Raw genomic sequence first — 13,734 nt, forward strand, 5'->3', positions numbered from 1 at the left:
CCTCGACCTCTCAAACTGCTGGGATTACAGGCGTGAGCTGCTGCACCCGGGTTTTTTTTTTTTTTTTTTAGACAGGGTCTCACTCTGTCGCCCAGGCTGGAGTGCAGTGGTGCGATCACAGCTCGCTGCAGCTTCGAACTCCTGGGCTCAAGCGAACCTCCCACCTCAGCCTCCCGAGTAGCTGAAACCACAGGAGCGCGCGACACACAGCTAACTTTTTTTTTCAGTGGTTTTTCTGTTTATATTGTTGCCTTTTTGTTGTTGTTGTTGTTCTTTATCGATCCTCCCGCCTTGGCCTTCCAAACTGCTGGGATTACAAGCGTGGGCAGTGCCCGGCCCCTACTGCTTTGAAACCTCGGTTCTTTGCAGTTCCTGGAAAACAAAGTGAAGGGGTCTTGCAATAGCTCAAAATCCGGGCAGCCCTTCCAGGCGCATCCTCAATTCGGCGTCAATCTCTGACAAAAAGTTTGCCCTTTGCGCCCGATCCCTCACACCAGAGAGCACCGCAGGGACGGAGCGACGGAGAGGACTAATGGTGTCGCGGATGACCCAAGGAAGTTGGGGAACTCAGACTCTTTTCAGTGTTTAAAAAGAAAACGCCCTTCGGAAGGTATAAGATGCCAGTCGAGCAGTGCGCCTGGAGACCAACGGCACTAGAGGGTATCTTTGCCCCGCCCCAAGGGTCCTCGTTCCACCCCCTGACGCCAAGCAAGGAATCCGGCGCCGCCGGTCGGGGGTAGTATTTACGACAGTGCTGGCGCTTTGCGGCCGGCCGCACAGCTGCTGACGCGTCGGGAGGTGGAGCCTAGGGAAGCAAATTTTCCTGGCGGCTTCTGTTCAGACGCGGCTGCTGTGACCCACCTTCCTCCTCGGCAGAGCAATGGCGGTGTCTGCCGGGTCCGCGCGGACTTCGCCCAGCTCAGGTAGGCTTAGGACCCCGCCCTCCGGCGGAGAGTTCCGAGGAGCACTGGTCTCAGAGGGGCGGGGGCGGGAGGACGCCCAGTGTCTCCTGGTGACGGGGGGGCCTCCGTGGGGAAGGGGGCGTGGAGTGCCGTGAGACATTTGCAGCCTGCGGCTTCTGGACGATGATGATATTCGGGAACACTTTGCTGTTAGGGGGCTGTAGTCTGAGGGGTTTTGGGACATTGGGGTATCTTGGAGAAGGGGCTGCACTGCAGGGATGTTTCCTATAGTCAGATCATTGAGGCAACCTCATTGAGCCAACCCGGGTGAGCGGAAGCTCTGGGCCGTTGGTGCTGTGATTTCTGTGATTTGAGGTGGAGCCCACCCCCGCACACACATTTTCTCCAATTATTGGTTGCAGATAAAGTACAGAAAGACAAGGCTGAACTGATCTCAGGGCCCAGGCAGGGCAGCCGAATGGGGAAACTCTTGGGTTTTGAGTGGACAGATTTGTCCAGCTGGCGGAGGCTGGTGACCCTGCTGAATCGACCAACGGACCCTGCAAGCCTGGCTGTCTTTCGTTTTCTTTTTGGTGAGTCTAGTTTATGGGTGGGAGCAGTTTGGTTGGGAGTGGGAGAATGACAATCGTCAATTTTTTGGTTGCAAGTAGACTTAGCTCCCTTTTCCTCAGAGCTGAAGATATTGGTATAAAAGAAGAGGTCTTCTCGAATTTTAGGATTAAACCTACTTTGCCTCCTCCAGGTAGGATTTACTTGGTGGTCAGAAATGCTTTTTTTCTTATTTCTTTTTCTCAGACGGACTTTCGCTCTTGTTGCCCATTCTGGAGTGCAATGGCGCGATCTTGGCTCACTGTAACCTCCGCCACCCGGGTTCAAACGATTCTCCTGCCTCAGCCTCCCAAGTAGCTGGGATTACAGGCGCCCACCACACCCGGCTAATTTTTTATTTTATTTTATTTTTGTATTTTTAGTAGAGACGGGGTTTCACCATGTTAGCCAGGCTGGTCTCAAACTCCTGACCTCAGGTGATCCACCCGCATCCGCCTCCCAAAGTGCTGGGATTAATGGCATGAGCCACTGTGCCCAGCTAGAAATGCTTTGATCTGAGGCTATATGATATGTAGAGGCCAGGCAGCAGTGACCCATTTTGCTTGTGGCATGAGGTTGCCCGGAGGACTCAGAGAAACAGAGCAGGGGGTCACCGGAGCCATACATTTTGGCTGTGACTCTCTAATTGAGAGCTTCTTAACTGAGGCCGCAGCATGGTGTGCTTGGAATGGTTTACAGATGTGCGGAGATATTAGTCCCCTTATCCCAGTAGTTCTCAACTGCAGGCAGTTTTGCTCCTTGGGAGACGTTTGGCAATGTTTAGAGACATTTTTAGTTGTCACAAGTTGGCGGAGGAAGAATAGGTGACTGCTGGCATCTGTATAGAGGTCAGGGATGCTCCTAAATGTCCTGTAGTGTGTTGGATAATCCCTCTCAATAAATAATTAACCAGCCCAAAATATGACTAGTCCTGAGGTTGAGAAACCCTGCCTTATCTCAAGCTGGCTTCCTGATCTGAGTAGCCCCTTCTGTTTATTCCCAGGGTGTTGATGAAATGCAACTGTTTTCGGGGTGTGCCAGGAAGCAGAAAAGGTTGAGAAGAACTCCCAGAGCTCTTTTCTTCTTTTCTTTTCTTTTCTTTCTTTTTTTTGAGATGGAGTTTCAATCTTGTTACCCAGGCTGGAGTGCAATGGTGTGATCTTGGCTCACCACAACCTCCACCTTCCGGGTTCAAGTGATTCTCCTGCTTCAGCCTCCTGAGTAGCTGGGATTACAGGCATGCGGCACCACGCCTGGCTGATTTTTTTGTATTTTTAGTAGAGACGGGGTTTCTCCATGTTGGTCAGGCTGGTCTCAAACTCCCAACCTCAAGTGATCTGCCCTCCTCGGCCTCCCAAAGTGCTGGGATTACAGACATGAGCCACCATGCCCTGCCTCCCAGAGCACTTTCTGAAGCTCAGTAGGTTGGATCTTCATAGCTGTCAAGACCTTAACAGTTTTTTAGCATTTTGTGCATTTCCCTAATTTAATCCTCTCTGTAGTCCTGTGACATATTCCCCTTCTCACAAATGGGGAATTGGTTAACTGAGCTGCAGGGGCTGTTCTAGATGGCACAACTGATATAGTATTGTGCAGAGTAGGCACTCAATAATTAATACTGAATAAATGAGAGAGCCAAGGTTAGAAAAGAAGTCTGACCCTGGAGCTGCACACGCAACTGTGTTCCACTGTATTCTACTGCTTCCTTAGCTGAGGCCCAATGACCAACTCTCCTATTGCCTTCTTAGGGTTCTTGATGGTGCTAGACATTCCCCAGGAGCGGGGGCTCAGCTCCCTGGACCGAAAATACCTTGATGGGCTGGATGTGTGCCGCTTCCCCTTGCTGGATGCCCTACGCCCACTGCCACTTGACTGGATGTATCTTGTCTACACCATCATGTTTCTGGGTGAGGGCAACTGTGGGAGAGATGGAAATATTGACTGGCCTGCCAGAAACAGAAATAGAAGCATGCCGGTGAATGGTCAAAGTCTTTGGCACCTTATTTCACTTCTGCTGTGATCAATTTCATGCTGTTGACCTGTGTGTCACCTGAGCTGTTGTCCCATAATTCTTTTTAAAATATTAAAATAACATCTAATTTTCATTTAGTTTTACCTGATTATACAATGCTTGATTTTTCTTAATTCCAACCATATCCTGGCCCAGGGAAACTGGGCCTGTGGTGATCTCTTGACCTCTTAATCCTCTCCCTACAAATCCCAGGGGCACTGGGCATGATGCTGGGCCTGTGCTACCGGATAAGCTGTGTGTTATTCCTGCTGCCATACTGGTATGTGTTTCTCCTGGACAAGACATCATGGAACAACCACTCCTATCTGTATGGGTTGTTGGCCTTTCAGCTGACATTCATGGATGCAAACCACTACTGGTATGAGTCTAGGGGGACAAAGGGGAGGGGTTGGCTGGGTCAGGATGGTTATCAGAGATAGGGGCCCAGTGAGGTTCTAGAATTTGCCCCAGTCAGGATATTTTCAGTCATGCTTTGCAAAGTATGGTTCCAAGGTCACTTTGATCTGGGTGTATTTGGGAGGGGAAAGGGCCAACTAGTTGGAGCACTTGGGATGACAAAAAGCAAAATGTCTCCATCCCACCCCTTCATTCTTTCCATATCTCCCCAGGTGCCTTGATTTATTCACCTCTTGTAACCCTCTTGGAGAGAAAAAGAGAATACTAAAGCCAGACATAGCTGTTTTCAGATACTTTAAGGGTGGTTATGTAGAAGAGGGAGCAGACTTTCTCTGTGTGAGCCCAGAAGGGCAGAGTTAGAGCCAAAAGTAGAAGTTGCTGTGAGGCAGAGTTCACATCAGGAGAAGAGGGCCCACCAGGGCTGCTCATTGTTGCTGTTCTGGGAGGAGGTAACCCTTCCCCATTTCTGGCTTAGGTGACTGTCTCCCAGGGGAGTTGGAGAAGGGATTTGGAGATGAGGTGGCAGGGCAGATGACCTTAAGGATTATTTATATGTTCAGTGAGAAGCAATAAAATAGGTGTCAATAAAATGAGTTTGGGGAAAAAAATCTCAAACATTGAATTCATTAACATTAAGTTTTATTTATTTTTCTTTTTATATATTTATTTTTAAATAGAGATGGGGTCTCGCTTTGTTGCCCAGGCTGGTTTTGAACTTCTGGGCTCAAGCAGTCCTCCCACCTCGACCTCCCAAAGTGCTGGGATTATAGGCATGAGCCACTGCGCCCGGCCTATTTGTTAATACACACATACAAATACCCCTTTGGTAAAATTTGAAACTCATTCAGAATGGCCAGCTCTGATCTTAGAGAATTGAGTCAGTTTTGATAGAATATCTCTGAAAAGTTCTGTTGTAGGGGTATTTGTTGAGATGGCGTCTCACTGTGTCACCCAGGCTAGAGTGCAGTGGCGTGCTCATAGCTCACTGCAGCCTCAGCCTTCTTGGGTTCAGGTGATCCTTCCATCTCAGCCTCCAGAGTAGCTGGAACAACAGGTGTGTGCCTCCACACTCAGCTAATTTTTAAAATTTTTTGTAGAGACAGGATCTCACTATGTTGCTTAGGCTAGTCAGAAATTCCATTTTTATGACTTCATGCATTTTGAAAAAATCACATATCATTTATTCAGGGTTTTCCACATGGCAGGCACTATACTAAATATTTAGAATTTTTCCACATTAAAACCCTATAACGTCGATGGTGCTGTTCACATTTTGTTTTTTGGAGTCAGGGTCTTGCTCTGTCTCAGAGGCCAGAGTGCAGTGGTGCAGTCATAGCTCACTGCAACCTCAAACTCCTGGACTCCAGCGATTCTCTCACTTTAGCTTCCCAAAATGTTGGTATTATAGGCATGAGCTACTGAGCCTGGCCTGTTTCCATTTTTAAAGAAGCTGAGTATTGGACAGTGAAGAATTTGCCTAAGGTCAGCTAGCGGTTAAGAAACGGAAGTAAGTCCAGGTGTTCTTGACTGCAGAGTCCAGTGCTCTTGACCACAGTGTAAGCTGCCTCTTTCCCAGCTTCTACTTCTTGAAAACATGCTTTGCTTCTGCTTCCCCAGAGTACATCTGGTGTTAGTAGCCTGGGTTTATCAGTTCTCTTCCAGGATACAAGCTTTTAGCAGGGACCCTCTTATACTGGATCCTGGCATCCAGGTCTATGAAACGTTAGTTTATGTTGTGTGTTACTCTGCTGTTGAGTGTTTTGATTTTTTTTTAAAGATAATACAATGCATATTTATTTACACACACATAGCTTTTCAAACACTCCAAATTCCTTCCCTTTTTCAGTAATTTTCTAGTATTGTAGTCCTTTTTTCCTGATTTGATCCATTACAACAAACTCAACTGTGAGCTAACAAGAAATACTGAATTTTTGCTGTTATAACTTAATAGCAATATTTCTTTTATGACTTGTATAATCACGTTAGAATTTGCTCATATAATTCTAAAAGGTCTCAGAATAACCAGGGAGGATATGGGAGATGTGCCCAGGATAGATAGGATTATCGTGTATAAAAGGAAAGATGGAGATGTAGCTGGATTAAGCAGCACCCCACTATGTTTACCTCCCTCGGTATAGGTCCGTGGACGGTCTGCTGAATGCCCGTAGGAGGAATGCCCACGTGCCCCTCTGGAACTATGCAGTGCTGCGTGGCCAGGTACAGCATTTTAGGACAGAGGGAGGAGCTCCTTGACAGCCATGTGGTCAGCATGGCCATCCCACTGCCAGACTACACTCTCCGCTGCCTCCCTGGATCTTCTGTTTTTACCCTTTGCTGGAAAGCTAGGCTGGCTTCTCATTTTTTCCAATCCCTTAATCTCTGAATTCTCTCATTTGTCAAGGAAAGACTAGAGCTTTGTCCCTGCTAGATTGGAATCTTCATGACAGAGAAAGGATTCAGTCTGTGCTTTATGACTTCTTCCTTGGTTCCTGATACTGTCGCTGGCATTGGTTGGATGTCAATAAATGCTGGTTGGATGAGTGAATTTCTGAGATGAATGAATAGAAGACGGGGTCTATTCTTCCTTGGGCCCTGGACTCAGATCAGTATTTATTTTATTCATTTAAAAAATATGTAAGTAGATTATTTGGGTCAAGGACTATAATATTTGGGTCAAGGACTGTAACTCAGGAGCATGGATTAAAGTTGTCCTAACTATATGCTCCTTATTTTATTCTTGCCTATCTGTAGAAAATATTCTTTTGGCTTGAACTTTGTGTTACATTTTATTTTCAGATCTTCATTGTGTACTTCATTGCGGGTGTGAAAAAGCTGGATGCAGACTGGGTTGAAGGCTATTCCATGGAATATTTGTCCCGGCACTGGCTCTTCAGTCCCTTCAAGTGAGTGGCAGTCAGGGTGGAGGCCTCTTGGAGGCATGGGGACAGAGCAGGTGACTCATCTCTCTCAGTAATGGCACCTGTTCCTACTTTGCTTGAATTTGCCACATGCCTTCCTTTGTCCACTCATCTCCCTATTCAGCAGAAGCAGAGTCAGAAGAAGCAGAAGTGGTATCAAAAGACTGAGCCCTAGCTGTTCTTGGGAGATATATGGTATAGATGGGCAAGAAAGGAAAAGAAATTTAAAAAGGAAAGGAAAGAGCCAGAACTGGCTGACTTGGTGAGTGAGCCAGTGCTCTCAGCAACTGCCTTGGATGGTGTCTGTGTCCTTGCCTTGCCACTGTAGCCTCCCATCAGAGCCCGCAGCTGATGTACTGAGAAGATGGGCACTCACTGTGTGGGCTCTGACAAAACCATTATTACCATTTCCACAAAACAAAGGGTCACCTCTCTGATTTCTGTCTTCTTCCCATTTCTTCTTTCCTCTTGTTTTACTTTATTCTCTTTCTTCTTCCCTTTTATTTTCCAGTCCCTGGAGTTTGACTTCATTATTATGTTAGCCAAGCATTTACCTTTTAACGTTTCCTCTCACTCATGACCTCCGTGGGGAACCTGCCTTCCACAACACACACACATCTCAGTCAAATTTTGTCCTAGGAGATCTGCCCTCGCTTATTACAAAGGATATGTTAGAAAACATTGAACACCTAAAGTTGTGAAAATGTAGAGGGGGCTGGGCATGGTAGCTCATTCCTGTAATCCCGGCACTTTGGGATGCTGGGGTGGAAGGATTGCTTGAGCCCAGGAGTTCAAGACCAGCCTGAGCAACATAAGACCCTGTCTCTACAAAAAAAATTTTAAAAACAGGCATGGTGGCTTGTGCCTGTGGTCCCAGCTACTTGGGAGGCTGAGGCAGGAGGATTGCTTGAGCCCAGGAGTTTGAAGCTACAGTGTGCCATGATCATGCCACTGCCTTCCAGCCTAGGTGACAGAGTGAAACTTCGTTTGAACAACAACAACAAACAACCTAGAGGAGTGTCTTCATGGGTGGATTATGTACCTTAGGCATCTACCCAGCCACTGGAGTAGCCAAGGCACATTCGTGCTGTGAATGTGCTTTGACTGATGTGTTCTCCAGTGGGCTGGTGCTTGAACTTTCTCCATATGTTTGCAGACTGTTGTTGTCCGAGGAGCTGACTAGCCTGCTGGTCGTGCACTGGGGTGGGCTGCTGCTTGACCTCTCAGCTGGTTTCCTGCTCTTTTTTGATGCCTCAAGATCCATTGGCCTCTTCTTTGTGTCCTACTTCCACTGCATGAATTCCCAGCTTTTCAGCATTGGTCAGTACCTGTAGCCTGGTAGGAAACAGGAACATAGTTCTGCAGGAAGGGATGCTAATAGCCAGAGGCATTGTTTGGGAGTGGGAGAGGGTGGTGTGAGCAGTAGCTAAACTGAACCCAGGGTAGTCACTATGAAGTAGGCATAAATGGGGATAAGAGGATTGGGACTTCTGGGCTTAGTATGTTGTACAGTAAGGAATCTCCAGGAAGAACAAATATCTTACAGTTAAGAACTACTTTCCGGCTGGGCATGGTGGCTCACGTTTGTAATCCTAGCACTTTGGGACGCAGAGGCGGGTGGATCACCTGAGGTCAGGAGTTTGAGACCGGCCTGGCCAATATGGTGAAACCCTGTCTCTACTAAAAATACAAAACTTAGCTGAGCATGGTGGCGCATGTCTGTAATCCCAGCTACTTGGGAGGCTGAGGCAAGAGAATTGCTTGAACCCAGGAGGCAGAGGTTGCAGTGAGCTGAGATCATGCCACTGCACTCCAGCCTGGGCAACAGCAAGAATCTCTCAAAAAAAAAAAAAAAAAAAAAAAAAAAGAACTGCTTTCCTTTTCAGTGAAACACCTGGGAGAAGTCTCCTAAGGGAACAGGGTTGAAGAGGCCCAACCAAACTCCTCCTGAAATTTGTATTTTCTCCTTGCTTTCCTAGGTATGTTCTCCTACGTCATGCTGGCCAGCAGCCCTGTCTTCTGTTCCCCTGAGTGGCCTCGGAAGCTGGTGTCCCACTGCCCCCAAAGGTTGCAAGAACTGTTGCTCCTCAAGGCAGCCCCTCAGCCCAGTGTTTCCTGTGTGTATAAGAGGAGCCAGGGCAAAGGTGGCCAGAAACCAGGACTGCGCCATCAGCTGGGAGCTGCCTTCACTCTGCTCTATCTCCTGGAGCAGCTATTCCTGCCCTATTCTCATTTTCTCACCCAGGTTTGTAGGGGCTGTGGAGTGTACCCTGGGCTTAGAAAGGGACAGATGACAACAGTTGGGAAAGAAGGGCTGGTTTTGCAGCCCCTTCTTGGTAGGGGATGGGGTCAGTGTGAGAAGCATTGAGCTGAATCCCCTCTGCGCTGCCTTCCCAGGGCTATAACAACTGGACAAATGGGCTGTATGGCTATTCCTGGGACATGATGGTGCACTCCCGCTCCCACCAGCACGTGAAGATCACCTACCGTGATGGCCGCACTGGCGAACTGGGCTACCTTAACCCTGGGGTGAGATGTCTGATGCTGACAATTTACTGTTCTTCAGAGCCCACTTGTGCTTTGGGGTCTGGTTTTGTCTTACACACACCATAAAGCAAAACAAATTTGAATCTGCTTTGCCTTTTCTCAAGAGCCAGATTGAACTATCTTTTGTGTGGGTTGAGATAGGGCAATGTCATTCATTTCCTTGAACTGAGATTAGATTTAGGAAAAGTAAGCACCACTAGCCCAGCAATGAAAAATTCATTCCCAAAGGCAAGTTCCATTTTTTTCTAGCCAGAATGGGCAGCAGGCAGGGATCTCATTGTGCCATTGGCAGTGCATGACCTGTCTTGGAAGTTGATAATGATATGGTGGGACTAATATGGGGGTTTGGGGCAGGTATTTACACAGAGCCGGCGATGGAAGGATCATGCAGACATGCTGAAGCAATATGCCACTTGCCTGAGCCGCCTGCTTCCCAAGTATAATGTCACTGAGCCCCAGATCTACTTTGATATTTGGGTCTCCATCAATGACCGCTTCCAGCAGAGGTGGGCAAGGGGAGCAGAGAGTGGGAAAAAAATGAAGCACAGTTCTTTTTACCAAGATGAACAGCCCTTGCTTCCTGGTATTTGTCTTGCTTAAAAGGCTGTCCTTCCTCTAGTGCATGTCCCCATTGATCTGGTTGTGGGCATAGCTGGTTGCTTCCAGCAGGGGGCACCATCATCCAGGAGAAAAGTGAGTTGACTTGTTCTTTTAAACACTGTTAACACAATGCCTTCTCAGGTAGCCGCTAACCCCCATTATTCCCAGTGCTCCAGATCTCTTCTGCCTTCTCTCTCTGCCCTGGACTGGCAATAACATGCTGACATAGGCCATTTCTTCTACTTCTATTCCCTGTCCTTGGGAATGATGAAAGGGACAGAACTGGAAGTTCTGGTGGGTGGGTGGCTGTGATGTCCTTAGAACATGGTTTTCTTTCCTAAGGATTTTTGACCCTCGTGTGGACATCGTGCAGGCCGCTTGGTCCCCCTTTCAGCGCACATCCTGGGTGCAACCACTCTTGATGGACCTGTCTCCCTGGAGGGCCAAGTTACAGGAAATCAAGAGCAGCCTGGACAACCACACTGAGGTGGTCTTCATTGCAGATTTCCCTGGTATGGAGGAAAGTGCGGAGAGGCTTTTCTGTCTTTCCTTCTGACTTCCTTGGCTAGGGACATTCCATGTGGTGAGAGGGGAGAGGGAATGTTTTTGAAACCTGAGGAGATGATGGTGGTAAAGGTGTGATGTCTCTGTTCTGGCTGGGAGTGAGTTCACTCTACCATAGGGTGGAATGATGAACTCTGTTGGTCTGGCAGGACTGCACTTGGAAAATTTTGTGAGTGAAGACCTGGGCAACACTAGCATCCAGCTGCTGCAGGGGGAAGTGACTGTGGAGCTTGTGGCAGAACAGAAGAACCAGACTCTTCGAGAGGGAGAAAAAATGCAGGTATTTTGCTGGGATTAACAACAGCAGAAAGAGCTGAGCGCAGTGGCTTACACCAGTAATCCCAGCTTCTTAGGAGGCTGAGGTGGGAAGCCAGGAATTCACAGTCAGCCTGAGCAACATAGTGAGACCCCATCTCTTTTAACAATTTAAAAAACAATGGCAGAAAGCTTAAATGAGCAAGGTTCATTTATTATAGACTGAAAATATTTTACCATAGCAGTAATGCAGTGGAGCTCAAAAAACAAGGGCCCCTCGGACTGTGAATAGCCTCATCCAGGATTCTAAAGGTCAGTTACTTTCAATTCCAAAACACAATTGAGTAGAAAGAAGCCAAGAGTCCAAGTAGGGAGGCCATAGGCTGGCTAGAGAAAAGCTGATGAAATTTATCCATTTCTTCACCCTTGTCAGTTGCCTGCTGGTGAGTACCATAAGGTGTATACGACATCACCTAGCCCTTCTTGCTACATGTACGTCTATGTCAACACTACAGAGCTTGCACTGGAGCAAGACCTGGCATATCTGCAAGAATTAAAGGAAAAGGTGGAGAATGGAAGTGGTGAGTGTATGAACATTTGGACTGAGATAGCCATAGCCCCTGGTTTCAAGAAGTCAGGGTTATGAATGATGTTCTAGCCATTCAAGAGTGAACTTGAAGTCTCTAGCTGGCAGAAGGGGAGTTCTAAGGGGAGAGAGTGATCCATCTCAGTGATTCCTTTTTTCTGTCTTCCGGTCAGAAACAGGGCCTCTACCCCCAGAGCTGCAGCCTCTGTTGGAAGGGGAAGTAAAAGGGGGTCCTGAGCCAACACCTCTGGTTCAGACCTTTCTCAGACGCCAACAAAGGCTCCAAGAGATTGAACGCCGGCGAAATACTCCTTTCCACGAGCGATTCTTTCACTTCTTGTTGCGAAAGCTCTATGTCTTTCGCCGCAGGTAAGTTCACAACAGTATTTGTCATTGCCATCATATGTTGGCAAGCTTGGTAACTTTCCCTTGTGGGGGTTAACACTAGAGACTCATACAGGAAAGGACAGTTTAGCTCTAGATATCTTTTTCTGCCATTCTTCTCCTTGATTTACTGGAGGAATAAGTGGCCTGTATCTGATGGCCTGCTTTCTTGTTCTGCCTTAGCTTATCTCTAGCCTCTCTGTGGGCTGTTCCTACCCTATCCTGGAATCCTTTACCAGACTGTATAAAGAGTGGAGTACCCTTCCAGCTGGGAGATGGAGGGTCACTTGGGGCGAGATTCCCATATATGCCTGTGTGGGAAGAGCGAGGACCAGGTGCCTTCTAAGGGCTTTAGCTGAAATTCTTCTGGTGAAACAGGAGTTTGAACTTGGTCTGCTTTTTCCTGTTTTTCAGCTTCCTGATGACTTGTATCTCACTTCGAAATCTGATATTAGGCCGCCCTTCCCTGGAGCAGCTGGCCCAGGAGGTGACTTATGCAAACTTGAGACCCTTTGAGCCAGTTGGAGAACCGAGTCCTTCAAACATGGATTCTTCACATCCTAATCCTCCTGAGTCAAATCCTGATCCTGTCCACTCAGAGTTCTGAAGGGGGCCAGATGTTGGCTGTAGTGTAGAAGCAGCCAGTCACAGACCCATTCTATGCAATGGACACTTATTTGAAAAAAGTTCTCAAAAGTTTTTTGCATTTTTTTTTTTTGGTCTAAAGCTGTTTTTAACTCCAAGATTATAACTTAGAGGAACCAAGGAAATAAATAAGATTTAACAACCCAAGATTGAGAGGCCAGGAGGAGGTTAGAAGCAATGTGAAACTGTCTTCCTAGGATAAGATGGTAAGAGTAAGGTTTAAAGTGGCTTTTTGGGGCCTGGGTGCCATGGCTTATGCCCATAATCCCAGCGTTTTGGGAGGCTGAGGCGGGCAGATCACTTAAGACCAGGAGTTCGAGACCAGCCTGGCCAACATGGCAAAATCCCCATCTCTACTAAAAATACAAAAATTAGCCGGATGTGGTGGCAAGTGCCTGTAATCTAACTACCCACGAGATTGAGGCATGAGAATCACTTGGGCCTGGGAGGCGGAGGTTGCAGTGAGCTGAGATTGAGCCACTGCACTCCAGCCTGGGCAACAGAGCAAGACTTCGTCTCAAAATAAATAAATAAAGTGGCCCTTGGGGAAAAGCAATTTAATATACCACGATGAGTAGCTAACCGTTCCCAAGTGTTTGCTATGTGCTACACACCGTGTGAGCAGTGTTACCTGCCTTACTACATTAGGCTGAGAAGTTAAATAATTTGCCCAAAGACATACAGCTAGTGAGGGATGGACTGATGGTCTGAGCTTAACGTCTGTTTGACTTAAGGTCCCGCACCCTACCACTTGTAATTTTCAGCATCACTGATAATCTGAAATAACATAGCTTAAAACATGTTTTCTTAATTAAAAGTATAATTGGATGGTGGTCAGGTTGTAAATACACATAAATTTATCTTCCTTGCAATTTTGGTTCCTTCTTTGTTCCTATTATCTGTATACACCCAGTAAGTGTTTCACTAGCAAAACTCTGACTTATGAGAGCAGTCAGAATAGCAGCATTAAAGTTAAATAAGGAAATCTAGATGATTGCTAGATTTTCTCTAAAAATAAGCTTAGTATTTGGTATTATTCTAGCCTTTAGTGAGCAGAAGGGGAGGTAAAGTAAGAATTAACCAAATTTAGTAAGGGATTAGGGAATGCTTAGACATTTTGTACGTTTGGGTGTACGAGGGTAACTCAGAAAGCTCAGTTCGGTGAAAATTAAAAGGGTTGGCACTGAGCGAGGAAGCGAGAATGCAGGGTTATAAGAAAGGATCCCTGCTTTGGGAGCTCATGGACTTGTAGCAGGGACTGGTAGTAAATTGGCAGTCTCAGTAACTTCTGTAAAT

General features: G+C 47.0%; 1 protein-coding gene across 6 annotated transcripts; it reads left to right on the forward strand.

Annotated features, from left to right (window-relative positions):
- Nucleotides 1-774: 774 nt before the first annotated feature.
- GGCX (gamma-glutamyl carboxylase) lies at nucleotides 775-13,285 on the forward strand. Of its 6 annotated transcripts, none has more exons than XM_010381956.1 (15): nucleotides 775-923; nucleotides 1,325-1,495; nucleotides 3,260-3,418; nucleotides 3,736-3,901; nucleotides 6,078-6,156; nucleotides 6,736-6,842; nucleotides 8,014-8,177; nucleotides 8,837-9,102; nucleotides 9,255-9,386; nucleotides 9,759-9,910; nucleotides 10,347-10,516; nucleotides 10,718-10,848; nucleotides 11,257-11,404; nucleotides 11,589-11,778; nucleotides 12,208-13,285. In XM_010381956.1, the coding sequence occupies exons 1-15, from the start codon at nucleotides 881-883 to the stop codon at nucleotides 12,398-12,400; spliced, it is 2,271 nt and encodes a 756-aa protein (XP_010380258.1). In that variant the 5' UTR covers nucleotides 775-880; the 3' UTR covers nucleotides 12,401-13,285. The 6 variants fall into 6 exon arrangements, with proteins under 6 accessions (XP_010380258.1, XP_010380257.1, XP_010380259.1 ...); XM_010381955.1 differs by having other exon boundaries at nucleotides 11,583-11,778; nucleotides 12,208-13,271; XM_030921642.1 differs by having other exon boundaries at nucleotides 816-923; nucleotides 3,260-3,389; nucleotides 3,679-3,901; nucleotides 11,583-11,778.
- Nucleotides 13,286-13,734: the final 449 nt, after the last annotated feature.

The sequence above is a fragment of the Rhinopithecus roxellana genome, chromosome 17, assembly GCF_007565055.1.
Source record: "Rhinopithecus roxellana isolate Shanxi Qingling chromosome 17, ASM756505v1, whole genome shotgun sequence".
NCBI classification, from domain to species: domain Eukaryota; kingdom Metazoa; phylum Chordata; class Mammalia; order Primates; family Cercopithecidae; genus Rhinopithecus; species Rhinopithecus roxellana.

Excerpts from the sequence above, each read along its gene's own strand:
- GGCX (XM_010381955.1), top strand. The coding sequence starts at position 881 with ATGGCGGTGTCTGCCGGGTCCGCGCGGACTTCGCCCAGCTCAG. Across the intron at positions 6,157-6,735 it reads ATGCAGTGCTGCGTGGCCAG|ATCTTCATTGTGTACTTCAT; the intron begins GTACAGCATTTT and ends TTTTATTTTCAG. Across the intron at positions 10,849-11,256 it reads GAGAGGGAGAAAAAATGCAG|TTGCCTGCTGGTGAGTACCA; the intron begins GTATTTTGCTGG and ends CACCCTTGTCAG.